We start from the raw sequence: 16392 nt of genomic DNA, 5'->3' as shown, positions 1-16392 counted from the left end.
ATTCAGGGCACCCAGTGGGAAAAGTTACAAAAAATTACATGGTAAAAATTTCATGGGACATTTATAGTTATAGAAGAAAGAGACTCATTTATTAAGGCAAGTTTCAAGCACATTGCTTGAACAAACTGGTTGGGAAGTTACAGCAAACAGAAGTTTCTGCTGTTCTCTGATGATATTTGTGCTGTTGGAAGTTAGATGTTCATGTTGACATTCCAAATAATTAATTCAATACTCTATAATATGGATTCATTTGAGTTACATAAGATCTGAATGCTTGTCAAAGATTTCACAATCCACACACTCATGGAGTTTGTAGTCAGAATGAATTTGATGTGTTTTAAGGACTGAAGATGTGTGAACTTTTTAAGAAATTTGTAGAATTTCTCTTTAGTATGAATTATCAAGTGTTTAACAGTCTTTGCCACATTCCCTTCACTTTAAAGGACTATCCACAGAATGAATTTTCTCTCTCTCTCTCTCTCTCTCTCTCTCTCTCTCTCTCTCTCTCTCTCTCTCTCTCTCATCGCCTAAGGGATGAAGATAAGCAAAAACATTTTTCAACTCTTAACACTTGATGTTTTCTCTACAATATGGACCGTCTGATGTACCTGAAGGTATGCAAAGTAGGAAAACCTTTTCTACACTCTGCACACTTGGATGGACTGTCTTAAGAATGGAAAGTTTGGTATTGTCTAAGGCATGAAAATGAAGAAAAACATTTTCACACTATTAGGATTTATCTGAAGTATGAACTCTCTTGTGTCTCCAAAGGGATGAGCTATTACGAAATGCTTCATGACATTCTTTACACTTGTATGGTTTTTCTCCAGTATGAATTGCTTGATGTCCCCGAAGACTTCTAGAACAGGAAAACCGTTTGCCACATTCTACACACTTATATGGACTGTCTTCAGAATGGATTACTTGATGTCGTCTAAAAAACAAGTATGAATAAAAACATCTGCCACATTCCTCGCACTTGTGGGGATAGTCTTCAGAGTGAATTGATTTATGTCGTCTAAGAGATGAAGATGAGGCAAAACATCTTCCACACTTTTTACACTGGTAGGATTTCTCTGCATTATGGATGCTCTTGTGTTTCCAAAGGGCTGAGTATTTACGAAAGGCTTTGTGACATTCTTCACACTTGTATGGTTTCTCTCCAGTATGAATTGCTTGATGTTCCCGAAGACTCCTAGAACAGGAAAACCATTTACCACACTCTGCACACTTGTAGGGACTGTCTTCAGAATGGATTGATTGATGTCGTCTAAGGGATGAAGATGAGGAAAAACATTTGCCACACTCCTCACACTTGTATGGTTTCTCTCCAGTATGGACCGTCTGATGTTCTTGAAGGTGTGCAAAGTAGGAAAACCTTTTGCCACACTCTGCACACTTGTAGGGATTGTCTTCAGAATGGATTGTTTGATGTCGTTTAAGTGATGAAGGTGAGCAAAAACACTTGCCACACTCTTCACACTTGTAGGCTTTCCTTGTAATAAGAGCTGCCCTATTCCCAATGAGGAAGGCAGGCTTAGTAAATCCTTTTCCACTCAGTTCACACTGGTAGGATTTCTCTGCAATATGAACTCTCATGTGTCTCCAAAACGATGAGTGATAACGAAAGGCTTTGTGACATTCTTCACACTTGTACAATTTCTCTCCAGTATGGATTATTTGATGGACTTGAAGCCGTAAAGAACAAGAAAACCTTTTTCCACATTCTTCACACTTGTAGGGATTATTTCCCCAATGAATTCGTTGATGTTGCTTAAGGTATGAAGGAAAATAAAATGCTTTGCCACATTCTTCACACTTGTAGGGCTTCTCTCCAGAATGAATTCTTTGATGTTGCTTCAGCAGTGGAGGATAGTAAAATGATTTGCCACATTTTTCACACTTGTAGGATTTCTCATCAGTATGAGTTTTCTGGTGTATAAAAAGTGATGAGCGAGTATTAAAGGTCTTATGACATCCTTTACATGTGTAGGGTTTGGCTCCAGTATGAAGTCTCTGGTGTATAGATAGGGTTTTTTGAGAACTAAGGGCCTTTCCACATTCTTCACACTTGTAAAGTTTCTTCCCTATATGAATTCTCTGGTGTTGAATAAGGAGTGATTTACAATCAATGACCTTGCTGTAATTGTTACAATCATTGGGTATTGTTCCTGTTGAGCAAAAGTTGAGATATGAACAAAATATAAGAAATATTTTCATCCTTATAATGCTTACTTTTATATGGAAATATTTACTCATACATATTGAAGCATCAATGAGAAACTACAGTGTATTTCACAACCTATAGGCACTGAGCATGAATGATAAAATATTGTAGGTAGAAATAATCTATACTCCTAATAAGGGCACAACCAAATAGAACATAGACATAATGGAATATTATTCAAAGTTCAATAGATAAGTAAGTTGTAAGAGCATTTTACTAGCAGAAATAAGCCCCTTAAAGAATAGAAATGTTATATGTCCAGACACCCATGAAATTATAAAATATCCAAAACTGGAAAAGAGAAAGTTAATTGTGATTGTGTGAGTCTAGTCATCATCAAAATACAAAATTTTTATCATCCACTTAGCATTTTATTTTGGAAGGTACAAAAGATTTGCTGAACAAGAAGTAGATAGATGGCCCACAACAAGGCTAAATAATATAGCTCAAAAATTCAGGACAGTACTTCATGTTTTATTTGAATGACAAGAAAGTATATAACTGAAATATATCAAATCATGATTAAAAAAATTTCAGGCTCACCTGTGAATTACAGTAATTTTGCTGAGATAACATATTTGTCAATGAATAGATGAAAAAATTACTTGTTTCCTTTTTTATTTTTGCTTTTTCAAAACAAGTTTTTTTTTATGTGTAGACCTTGCTGTCCTGGAATTCACTATCTAAACCAAACTGGCCTCAAAATCAGAGATCCACCTTCCTCTGCCTCCCAAGTGCTGGGATCAGTGGAGTAGGTCACCATGCCTGGGAAATAAAATTATATATTTCTAAGATTTATTCATTTACAAGAGTAAACAGATATTAGGCTCTAAATAGAGAGAGACAATGAACAAGGCATGAAAACAGAAAATTTATGTTAACCCATGAAGTAGAAATTCAAACAGCAGAGCTCATAGATATTTTGCAATTTTACACTGTCCTTATGTCCTTATGTGTTGTATCCATCCACTGAAATATAAAGGGAATATATAGCAAATGATCATAGGCTATCCACACCTCCAAAATAATACCAAAGTGTGGTGATATTTTGTGTATGCTCTAACAAATAAAGCTTACCTGAAGATCAGAGGGCAAAGCCAGCCACTAGTTAGTCCTAGAGGCCAGGCAGTGGTGGCACACACCTTTAATCCCAGTACTTGGGATCTCATGCCTTTGATCCCAGTACTTGGGAGGCACACATGCCTTTAATCCCAGCACTAGGAAAATTGAGACAGGAAGTGATATGGCTGGGCAGAGAAAGGAATAGAAGGTGGGAGGAGACAGGAGCTCAGTCTTTTTGGTTGAGGAGTTGGTGAGGTGAGGCTAGCTGTGGCTTGTTCCTTTGTCCTCTGATCTTTCAGCATTTACCCCGACATCTGGCTCTGGGATTTTATTAAGAGCTGTGGGAGCCCACAACTGACTCAGTTTTCCAGTTTAATCTGAAGTCTATTCTGAGTCAATAGAGTTCAAGCCTGCCTGCTCCAGGGCTGTGAGAATGTCCTGATTAGCCCACAGGAAGGAACACACTAGCTAGCTAGATGCAGGCTGCTGATGCCAGCCGGAGGTACACAGAGATCGAAGATGAAACTGCCTGCTCCTTGATGCAAGGCAGGATAGACAGTGGTTGAATTCCTGTGCCATGCATTATTGTACCTCTGTCCTTCAAAACTGTATATAAGCTGGCTGTGAAATAAACTCGGGACTGTCGGGCATTGACTGGCAGACCTCTCTACTCTTTTCTGTCTTCTTCATTGTCTCTACAATCTGCGCGCCTCTACCCAGCTGACTGATGGCAGGCTCTGACAAAGACCAATTTGGATTCCTGCTCTATCAGGGAATACTCTAGCGGTGGGGACCAAGCTATATGATCTCACTGATCCATCCATGTGCAGTCAGGTCCAAGTAGGGGCAGTACCTCCTCTATCGCAGAACAAAGGACACTGTGGTAGCTCCAGCCCAGAGCCTGCGGAGTAGGCAGGAGCAGGACCCCCATATATCTGAGGAGCCTAGACAGCTTATAGGTCTAGGATTCTAGCTCAGTGTGTGGACAAAATGTTGCAGTCAGGCTTTCTATTTGCTGGAAGCCTGTAGCATGAATCCTAATTGGTCTAATAATAAAAACCCTGAGCCAGATATCAGGGTAAATGCTGAAAGATCAGTATGACAAAGGATCAAGCCATTAAACAGACTTCTTACCTCTCCACCAACTCCTCAGATAAAAGGAGGTGAGATCTTGTCTCTACAAATCCTAAAACTGAATGGGATGAGATCCTGTCTCCACCCACCTTATATTCCTGTCTCCACCTCCTTAGTGCTGGGATTAAAAGTGTGAGTCACCACCGCAACCTGGCTCTGTTTCTCTTTTAGACAGATTCAATCTTGTATAGCCCAAGGTGACCTTAAACTCCTGATCTTCCTGCTTCCTCCTCCCAAGTACAGGGATTATAGATGTGTGTCACCACTGCCTAGCCTCCAGTGGCTAGCTCTTCCCTCTGATCTTCAGGCAAGCTTTAATTGTTAGAGCACAAACAAAATACCACCACAGAGACCCTTCCTGCTTGTGCCATGAGACAGAAGATAAAAGCCAAGTTGGGTCCTTTCTGCTGGGTCTGCAGGCCTGCTTCCTTTGAGATATGACACTCTGTCTGTTCTTGGGACTACTTTGCCCTATGGCTGAGGTCAGCCTTTGTCTCTGCTACACCAAGCCTAGATACCCTCGCTTTCACTTCTAGAACTTTCTGAGTTGCTTAGATGTCTAGTTTTATGGTTTTCTGTTTAAATGTCTCTAGGCTGCAGGTACTTATGTATTTAAAGCTTGAAGGTTCATCCACAAAGAAACCAATATGTTCCTGTCTCATAGAATCAGTATTGTATCCTAAACACTGAAATCTTTCTAAGAGGCAAAACATATAGAGTATTCAGGTTGTCTGCCTACATCTAAGACATACAATACAGTTATGGATATTTAAATTACTGTATTCAGTCTTATTGAGAAACAAATGCCATTTGATTATAGATAATATTCTTATAAGTCTTCTTATGCTGTTTTAGCATGAAAAGCTGGCTGTGGAAAAAAGATATTCCCCTCCCACATCAAACTCAAGCACATTTCTCTTAAAGTTTCTTCCAACTCCTCTGTCCTGGGTCAGGCTGGCTCCCTGACTCTGTGACAGGCAGAAGGAGAACATCAGGACTCCTCAGGAAAAGACACCATTCACATGAGAACAGTTAAGAGGTGAACTATTTCCAAGAGAGGCTACTATTATTTACTTCATGGTAGAAGGATGTGTAAAATGAAAACAACTAATGGGATCCTCATCGTTAAAAAGGATAAAATGGACACTCTCTGTGCAGGCCAGAAAAACTAAAACGGGGTTTCTAGATGGACCTCTGCAGTGATGTGATATGTACTGTTATATATGTACTGTTATACATAAAGCTGTTATATGGACTGGCTAAGGGCCCACATGAAAATAGATGTTAACAACCTCCCCTTTGGGATAATTTCTTAAATCAAATGGTAAATTTACTTGTTAAACTTATTATGTCTCATTTGAAATTGTTTAATCAAGGGGGTATATGTAAAGAATAAGATATCTGGCCCACAAAAAGGAGATGTCTCAGTTGATTCTGTAGTCAGTTACAGATTGAACTCCTGTTCTCTATATCCGTTCTTGGTTGTTTACAAATTTGTTCATATGCAAGTTTATTGACACCTCTAACCCTCTTGCTGACATGTCAATTTTCTGTGTATTGATCAAGGAAACCACTTAAAAACATACAAAAGAAATAGTTGAGGTTATATCTCTAATAAGTGGGTTAAATTATTTAAGATAGATTAATTATATAAACAAAGTAGGGCAAAACCTTTAAAGCTTGAACCCAAGTCACATTAGATCGTCTATGTAATACAGGAATTATGGAGGAGGAGACTTAAAGATAATATACTTAATGACCAAAATTTATTAATTTCCCTAGGGGTGTAATGTTTTATTCATGTTGGAAAAAAAACCCCACTGACTTAAAGAATGCTGTCTAGTCACTATGTCTTTGCTAACTCTGTTAAACTGTAGCCATTTGGAGAAACTGAGTCATGACAAGAATAATTAATTGTACATCTTTTTATTCTTATATGTGACCCCTAAAAAGGTCAGCCTTACTAGTCTCTCCTTTGATTGTATTCTTTCTGATTAAACAGGCTATGCAATGCAGGAGGTCAGTAGGCCTAATTTAGATTTTATAGACTACAGTATGAAGGGCTAAGGAGAGTGAAGTCCCCAGTGACTCCATGGACTGTATTGATGTTTAAAGTTTATGTTAGTATAAAACAGCTTCAGTGCAACAATTGTAATTTCTGAGGGTGAAATTTTTAACAAAGATAAATTATTGTCATGTAATAAATCCTAATCAGATGAGAGTCACTCATTTATTGTAAGATGCTAGAAAAAAAGTAATTAAGACATAATAGTTGTTGAAGAGTTACCTACTAAGAGATTAAATATAGTGTTTCAAAATTGTTTTTATAGTCATAAGTACAAATGTAATTCGTGTAAAGAGACAATATTAGGAGAGAAAAATTTATACAGTCCTCTCTACATGTTGTCAAAGTTGAGCAAAGCAGGTAACTCAAAAAAATTTAGGGTCAACTTAAAGTTTCCTTAATATGGAATAATATTCAAAATCAGGTGTATTTGAAAAAACTGTTTAGTGAAACAAAATGCTTGAGAAAAGGGGTTAAATCTCTACAACACTTCCATGGCAGAACACACCAAGAATCAAATGCCATTACCCTCAGATGGGACACAGACTGTTCAGACTAAATGGCATTCTAGTCTCAGCCCAGGATAAGGATGCATGGGGAACAGGACCCATCAGTGTCTGCTGCTTCTGTCTCCCTGTGGCCTATAAGCCAGACCAAGAAATCTTATCCATTATCTATAGGGAAGATGAATCACTCCTCATGTCCCACAAGACAGGGTACGGATTCTCTCATGCTGAGGAGGATCTTAGACTTTGCACCACATCTAAAACATTGCACGTAATGGAGGCACTAATTGTAATCAGTCTCGACACAATGTCTCCTGAATTGATAGTTGACGATCTTATGTACAGGGGAACCTTGTACCTACAACTGCCACCCAACTGTTATGAGAACTACATGCTAGTTCAAATGGCATGTCCTGTCTCCTGGCTCTGAATGTGCTCCTCCTAACAAAGCTAACCCCAGAGCTGAGCTGTCAATGTCTGACTGTGTAAGGAGTCCTCAGCAAAGTGGTAGATAATATACGACAGAGGCTCTGCCACAGGGCCAGTCAGCACAGCAGGATGAACTGTGGCACTCATTTAAACTAAGCTGCTTGTGCCATGTGTGGACCCACCGCATCAGGTAAAGAAAGCAATACAACCTGAGAGGGAGGTGAGGTGGATGTGAAAGTTCACCCAGAGCAGTCATTCTGAGTCACCGTCCAGAGACATCTGGGACCAGTCCTCAGCCCCGCTCCCATTATAAACCTGGAAGCCAGTGGACAAATGCACACTCGGAGAAAGTTTGAAGAATCAACAGACCTTGAGAAGAAGGGACCACAAGATCTCTTCTTCCCACTAGACTCATGGTAATATTAGCCACAGTGCTTCCTATAGCGCTAGCCACAGTGGTTACCCTGACTGGATCTGAAACAAATCATTTTCTAGCTCTGAGGTATCTGGGGAAATAGGGTTTATATATATAATTTAATAATTTATTTAACAAGTTGTGACTGAGTATATATCCAAAAACAGTCCTTGTACATGATAAATATATTAACTTGAAAAACAAAACAAAACCCCAAAATGCATGGAGCCTTACAACTCACCTAAAGGCCTACATCTACTAACTGTCATGAAAATGAGAAGTACACAATCACTGTACCCGTAACTGGTTGGATGGGCATCCCTGAATCAATAGTGTAAGGCCCTGTAGCTCATCCTCTCCTCCTCTTCCTGTCTAATGGTCGAGCCCTGCTAAATCAACTGGTGGTAAAAGTGTTAAAAAAAACAAACAGCCTCTGTTAAATCAGTGTACCTACTGGCCCCATACAACCACTTTATACAATACATTAATGCTTTGAATCTTCCCTAAGATCAGTGGGGAATGAACTGTCCAAACTGACTACAATTTGTCTGAGTTTTATCCAACCGTTCCCTTCCCCCACATTGTTCTAATCAACAGAACTGAAACTATTGAGCCTTCTGCCCCTCCTGCCTCTCTGAGATGGAATTGTGGATTTGGCTTTAGAGACCCAATCGTGCTCACTTTGGTGTAGAGATCTTTCCGGCATGAGTCTGCTCTGAAGCCTACCAAATAGTGGATTCATCTGCATAGAGCACCATTCCCCTGAGTCTAACATTACAATGTAGATTTAAAAAGTGAAGAACCTTGGAGATCTCTGCAAATACATGCACAGCTCACCATCGGGGAATTACAAAGCTTGGGAGACTTAAACCATCATGAATGTCTGAGATGTCTTTCTTTGATAACAAAGACATGAAGGAGAGACTTATCTCCATAACAACATCTTCCTTCAATGCACATGGGAAAGCCTGCCTTTCTGCCCCTGAACCCCTCATTCCTACCCACCTGGGTACACACTGTCTGTTGCTTGTCTCTTCAGATCCCCAGGCCCTTGTGTTTGCTCCAGAAATGTCACCAGGTGTGGCTTAGAGACAGCAAGACCTGTTTGAAGGAATGGGGAACAAAACTGTTGAAGTGTTCTTCTACTGGGAATTGACATGTCCCTCTCAGTACACTGTTTATAAGGAAAGATGATGGAATAAATGACTGCAGACAATCAGTTCCTTAAATGTTTTCTCATGGGACCATTACAATACATAAAGGAATTTATAATGTCCAGATTCTGAGTTTCATTTAAAAGAAAAAACATTAAATTTCTTAGGAATTTAGCAGAGTTGCTGTATCTGAGATACACATTAGAATAAATACTTTTCACTGTTTCTAGGGTAAACATTAGAGTGCATATTTGTTTCCTAGAAGTACTTTGACCTTGAAGAATCAAAGTCATTGAATTTCTAACAGTTCCATTAGAGGTACTATTGAATGAAATATACATTCAACACTGACAGTTCAAACACACAGAGAGAAAAACAGTGAAATGTTTCTTAGCCATGGAGCAACCTCTCTAATTTTTCTTAATATGAAAATGGATGTTGAAATGCTCTCATGAGATACCATACAAATTGAGGATTCTACATAGTATTATCTGAAATAAGGATTCACTGTGGATGATATCCTCACCCAGGAAATCAAGGTTGCTGTAATTCTCCAACATTATATCCCTGTACAAATTCCACTGAGCAGGCTTTAGGCAGTCCCTCTCTTCTGGAGAGAACTCAATGGCCACATCACAGAAGGATAGCATTTCCTGAAATAAAGATCAATGAATGATACTGCACATTAATTTAATTAAAACCATTATTAATATAAATATCAAGATGCATTGGGCTGGACAGTTCTCCTGTCAACTTGACATTACCTAGGGTTTTAGAGAAGAGAAAAACATAATGGAGAAAATGCCTCCCCAATACTGTCCTATAGCCAAAGCTAGGGGGCTTTTTCTTAATTAATGATTAATATGAGACAGCACAGTCCATGATGGGTAGTGCCTGCCCCAGTCAGGTGATCCTATTGGTATAGGAAAGCAGAATAATGTGTAATAGTATGATACACTTGTATTATACACTATATACACATGTACACACACACACACACACACACACACACACGTTTCACAGAAGAAAGTCTGTAGGTGTAACCAACTGTCTTATTAAGAAACACAGAACCAATGCAAAGAAGAAAGCCAAGAGATCAGAGCTAAGAGCCTTACTCTGCAGCTAGCCTCTTAAGCCAAGAGACCTCTCTGAAAGAGACCTACTTCCTGTGTTTTTGTCTTTATATAGTCTTTCTGTTCTGCCTTCTCATTGGTTGTAAACCCAAACACATGACTGCCTCATCACTGCCTGTCTGTAGAGACTTCCAGGTCTTCTATGGTTGGTATTGAGATTAAAGGCATGTGTCTCCAATGCTGGCTGTATCCTTGAACACACAGAGATCTACCTAGCTCTGTCTACCAAGTGCTGGGATTAAAGGCGTGCGCCACCACTGCCACACTCTTGCTATGGCTCTAATAGCTCTGACCCCCAGGCAACTTTATTTATTAACATACAATTAAAATCACATTTCAGTACAAATAAAATACCACCATAAAAGTCCTGATGAGGGAGAAGGAAACCTCAACCCTTAATATGCACAATCACACATAGAAATGAAATGAAAACACAGACTCTGACGCAGCAGCAGCCCTGGCTGAAGTCTGGGTTTCTGAATCTGTACAGAGTTCAGCAGTGAAGCCAAAGACAGTGACGAGAGACATGAGATGGAGCAGACAAAGGTTAGAACAACAAAACAAGAACTCAGAAAGAATACAAACTGTGAACACATGAAAAATCAGCAAGAGCCGGGCGGTGGTGGCGCACGCCTTTAATCCCAGCACTTGGGAGGCAGAGCCAGGCGGATCTCTGTGAGTTCGAGGCCAGCCTGGGCTACCAAGTGAGTTCCAGGAGAGGTGCAAAGCTACACAGGGAAACCCTGTCTCGAAAAACCAAAAAAAAAAAAAAAAAGAAAGAAAGAAAAGAAAAATCAGCAAGTATAGGATATCAACACTGAGAACTTAAAACAGAACTCTGATCTTCAGTCATTTTCTACTTTCTACCTCCTTTTCTCTGACAGGTATCTATCTACTGATGTGTTTGTGATATTCCTAAGCATGCTTTCCACATATGACACCTGTGCATCAGTGTGCTGAAGCTGAGAAATATATTTGCTGATGCCACTATTTTCCTATTTCAAAATTTTCTTTCTGTTTTTCATCTTTTTTGTTAGTTTTGACACAGGGTTTCTCTGTGTAACAGCCTTGACTGTCCTGGAACTTGTTTTGAAGACCAGGCTGGCCTACACTCACAGAGATCTGACACTGCTTCCCGAGTGCTGGGATTAAAGGTGTGGGCCACCGCCACACAGCTGTTTTTCAGCTTATTGAGTAAAGTCCAAGAATGACTTATGAGAACCGTCCTACATTATTCTTCCTTTTTAATAATACATGGAAATTATCAACCATTTAAGTATCAATGGGGTATTTTGTAGTAATTTCATCAGTAAGCTTTGGATCATCTTTCTTAGTTACGGTATACTCATTTCCTGAAACACTATCTTTCAGGCTTCTGAAATGTACCCTACATAATGCTTATACACATCCAGCATTCAGGGAAACAGTACTGTGAGCATTGATCACCCTCTTATCACACTGTTCCAGAGCATCCATTGTTCCTTAAGTCCCCAAGACTCAGCTTCCTGATGTCCCTGGCTGATAGGAAAAACTATACCATCTTCAACTTCTGTGAGTTACAACTCTTTATTTTTTAATATACTAGTGGATCATGTGGATTTATCTTTCTCTGCCTGAAATGATTTCAGTTTCACCCACATTATCACAAATGAAGACTTTTTTTCTGAAAAAGTTCTCATTCCAACTTCTCTCTTGTTCCCCAACACTCCATCTCAAATGCATGATGTCTTCTTTAATTCTTTTTACATAGAATATATATACATACATATAACCGTATAAATATGAATGGCTGATTCTCCTAAGGGTTGCCTGTATATGTGTTGTGAGGACTGACCCCTTGGCACTGGATGAATAGTGAGTGGGTTCATCCTTGGGGAAGACAAATTCTCCCTCTCTCGACAATCTTTATGTACATATTGTATTGACTGGTTTTGTGTGTCAACTTGACATAAACTAGAGTCATCAGAGAGGAAGGAGCCTCATTTGGGGAAATGCCTCCATGAGATCCAGCTCTAAGGCATTTTCTCAATTGGTAATCAATGGGGAGGGCCCAGCCCATGGTGGGTGGTGTTATCGCTAGGCTGGTGGTCCTGGGTTCAATAGTAAGAGCAGGCAGAACAAGCCACGTGAAGCAAGCCAGTAAGCAGCTTCCCTCCATAGCCTCTGTATCAGCTCCTGCCTCTGAGATCCTGCCCTCTTTGAGTTCCTGTCCTGAATTTCTTCAGTGATGAACAGCAATGCTGAAGTGTAAGCCAAATAATGGTCATGTTGTTTCATCACAGGAACAGAAACCCAAGATGCATATAGTTTGTTTCTTTCTTTCTTTTTTTTTTTTTTTTCTCCAGACAGGGTTTCTCTGTGTAGCCCCAGAATTCACTTTGTATATCAGGCTGTCCTTGAACTCAGAAATCCCCCTATCTCTCCCTCCCAAATGCTGGGACTAAAGCCATTCACCACCACAGCTGGGTCGTTATATGTACTTCTTTAGGGGTACAACCACATGGATTGCCATCTACAGGGTACCATGTATGTTGATGTTGTCATTGTTCAGGCAGTCCTATTGTTGGGTTATCGCTTCTCTCCCTTGGAAGCTTGCAAAGCATTTTCTAGTACTGTGAAAACTCGCCCATGAGTCAGAGGCTCTCAGATCAGACTCGGGGGAGTGTTTCTGACATGCACGGTGTTTTCAGTGCTAAGAGGAGGTGGGCATGGTCTCAACACTTTTGGAGCAGTGGAAAGGTCTACTCTGTAACAATGATTAAACTGAAAATGTCCTTTAATAAAGGGCAAAGGGAAGTAGCAACAAGGAGGTCAATACATCTTCAAATCAAAGCAGACTGGGGAAATTTGGTGAACAGAACACTCTTTGATTTCTCAAGGGAAAATCAACTAACCTGTGTCGAAAGCAACTTTGTAGCTCATAGAGCATGTTCCAAAATCTACAAGTGAAAAAACAAAAACACAACAGTTTTTCCTCTTTTTTTAATGATGAGATTGCCAAGAGTAGGGAAAATGGTCACCATGGAAATGGTAAAAGTCCAGACAGAGTGAAGATGAAAAACACTGTTCTCTGAGAGAACTAGAGCAGGTCCCCAAGGGAGAACTCACTGCAAGGGTCACTCCCTAAAGGAGCCCAGCTCAAGGGGACACTGTTCTACCTGGGGATGTGTCTCCTGTCCCGGGGCCAGCCTCCTGTGACGTGCTGTGGGTGGAGGGAATACGCCTGTAAACAGGATAGCATTTAGGAGGGATTTTACCCAATACTTTTCATGGCAAACATTTCAGGGATATTTGAAACTGGCAAAATTTACTTTCTATAGAGAAGAAATGCAAATAATGTCTGGTCTGAGGTGGGCAACCTGTCATTCATTAAAAATTGCTACACATTCTCAATATAATTGGGAAGTGGAAATCTGCACTCTACTTGAATGGAGGCTGGTCCTAGAGGCAACAGAATGGACAGAGTAGATGTAATAAGAACTCTTGCATCTCCTGTCAGTATCCCTCAGAGACATCTTTTCAGAGAGTCAGACAAAACTGAAGACTAGCAGAAGATTTGGTGGGAAGTCCAAGCCAGATGCAAAGAGAGAACTGGATTCCTGATCAGGTTCCTAACAGTAGTGACCCTCCATTCAAAGCGGACTATGTCCTGATCAAAGGACACAGTGCTTAAAATACACACTACACACATCAAGAAGTAGCAAGTCTGTTGTGCGATGTTTTGTTTGTGTTCTGACAAATAAAGCTTGTCTGGAGATCAGAGGGTAGAGCTAGCCACCAGTTAACTATAGAGACCAGGCAGTGGTGGCACATACCTTTAATTCCAGTACTTGGAAGCAGGAAGATCAGGAGTTCAAGGCCATCCTGGGCTATAGAATGATCCAGTCTAAAAGAGAAACAGAGTCAGGCGGTGGTGGTGCATGCCTTTAATCCCATCACTTCAGAAGTGGACACAGGAATATAAGGCAGGTGGAGACAGGATTCTGCCCATTCAGTCTGTGAATTCTTAGAGTCAGGACTGCCATTTGGTCTGAGGATTTAGTAGAGGTAAGAACTCTCTGGTGGCTGGCTGCTCTGCTTCTCCGATCTTTCAGCTTTCATCTTCAATATCTGACTTGGGGTTTCTATTAATTAAGACTAAATAGATTCAAGCTTCACAAGTCTTAGGCCACTATCCCAGCTCTTTACCCAATAAATGTGGCATGCAACAATCATTGATTTTTTGTATTAAACTACTACATTTAAAATATTGTGACTCAGAGAATGGAATTGGAACCATGAATAAATCATAGGATAACAAAAGTAATGTTCTTTGTGGAAAACATGGAATTATATAGTGAGAATTTAGTTTCAAAATAAATATCACATGCTGTGTCCATTAGATGTCTAGATGTACTTGTGAATTTTAATCATCCGTATATTGTTTCTGAGTTTCTTAAAGCAACAGCAAGTGGAGAGTCTCCAGTCAAGGGTTGGGACACTCACTGACACAGGTCTGACTGACTTCTATTAAACTAGATCCTGCAGAGAAGAAAACAATGGAATGCAGTTTTAAGAGAATAGGCAGGGCAAACAGACACACCTCTGAACTCAAAATCTGTAACTGATATGTTACTGCATGTGATAATGACAATGGGGGGCACTATGACATGCACCAATATAACCAAAAATGACAATACAATGAAAATCTGGGCTTCTCAAGTTTATTCCTTGTATGTGTTTGACCCTGGTCAAATCTTATGCACTATCTCTCCATGGACTCTATATAATCATGTAGATGGATCAACAGGAACTGAATGTCCTCACCCAGCACACCTCCCCTCCAGAGTTTTCCAGATATGACATATCTAACACTGCAAGGTTCATGCATAAGTTGTAAACACAAGAAACTCCCTCCCTCACACTGACATTAGAATACAATGAAAGAAGCCTGGGAGGAAAGAGACAGGACTGCTCAACAAGGGGAACTGGATTGGACCTGTGAAGAGCAGGAACCAGCATTAGCACTTGGCTTTACTGGTTGGATATGGCGGTGTCCATGTGAAGGACAGGGAGGAAGTGGTTTTGTTCTGGCTAACTGTAAGAAGCATCTGCACACAGTGGAACCTCTGGTGTAAGGACAGGGGAAGGCATCCCAGCTGCAGCTGCGGAAAAAAGACCCAGGAATGTAACCACAGCAGCCACATTAGTCAAGAACTGCAGAATGGAAATGAAGAAATAATGGAGTCTCAGATTAGATATGAAAGGAGCAAACTGGAAGAAATCAGTGAAACCAGAAGAAATCAGCATCAGGTCATTAAGTAAATAACACAGATTAATATCCAGAAACAATGAACAATCTCACTGCATATAGGGAGGAATATTCAAACCAAGCAAAGAGGAACTCTTCCTCACAGAGTAAATAAAAAGAAGTTTGTAATCACCAAAATTTAATACCTACAACGAAAGCATGATAGTGAATAAAGTTTAAATTACATTTGGAATGGGCCACAGAAATTAAGCACATGTAGTAAGTCAGCAATATGCTGATTGCATGGATTTGTCACGGTGCTCACTGTAAGAAATACGAAATGAAGGATAGAAAGTATTTCTCATGACCATGAAGCATGTCTAAATGTTTTCTAACACAGACTCTGGCTTTGAATTTGCTATGAAGCAGGGCAGGACCAGAGGGTCCTGATTCCCCCTCACAAATGCAGAGATGACAGAGATGGGCAATAGAGTAGACAAGTTTCTTTTTCTATCACAGGTCTGTTTACTTTAAATCACATGAATACACGCAGTCTGTGAGTTCTTCCTCACCCCGCTGACCTGACACAAAAATCTGGCACTGTAACACACGACCATGAAAGTTTATCACCTGCTCCTAGGAACCGTACTATTAGACAAGCTCAGTAATTTCAAGGCCAGATGAAGACATGTTGACACAACCATTTTGGGACAAGCAGACATCCTGTCCCTTTTACAATTACTCAGTCCTAAATTAAGGATGGAGGACCTTTCAAAAATTTAAGAAAACCCAGCCCTCAAAATGAAGCAGGGTTCCGCTTCCCTAATCCCCTGGGTTTGTGTTCTCTCACTCCTAGTCAAAGCTTTTCTATAGATGTTGAGTCTGACAGATTTGTGTGCTTGTGTTCCAGAATTTCCCACTGGGGAACTGTTGGGACTTAGGTTTTTTCCTTTCTTAATTCTTTAACTGGCAGATAAAATGAACACGGATCAAAACCTCAAGATCGTTACATTAGGCGGCTACAGAGTTCAGGAAGG

At 40.1% G+C, this 16392-nt stretch overlaps 1 protein-coding gene and 1 long non-coding RNA gene across 2 annotated transcripts in view; one reads left to right on the top strand and one right to left on the bottom strand.

The window, feature by feature from the left end:
- Nucleotides 1–16392, top strand: part of LOC131921951 (uncharacterized) — a 58989-nt gene that overhangs the window by 36095 nt on the left and 6502 nt on the right. The window lies entirely within an intron of this gene.
- On the bottom strand, nt 727–9642 carry LOC131921933 (zinc finger protein 58-like). The gene is made up of 3 exons (XM_059276684.1): nt 9519–9642; nt 8844–8939; nt 727–2171 (listed from the first exon to the last, which is right to left on the bottom strand). The coding sequence occupies exons 1-3, from the start codon at nt 9640–9642 to the stop codon at nt 730–732; spliced, it is 1662 nt and encodes a 553-aa protein (XP_059132667.1). The 3' UTR covers nt 727–729.

Source organism: Peromyscus eremicus, chromosome 11 (assembly GCF_949786415.1).
Source record: "Peromyscus eremicus chromosome 11, PerEre_H2_v1, whole genome shotgun sequence".
Lineage (NCBI taxonomy): Eukaryota > Metazoa > Chordata > Mammalia > Rodentia > Cricetidae > Peromyscus > Peromyscus eremicus.
Note: the sequence above shows the minus strand (reverse complement) of the source record. Positions and strands in the feature narration are given on the sequence as shown.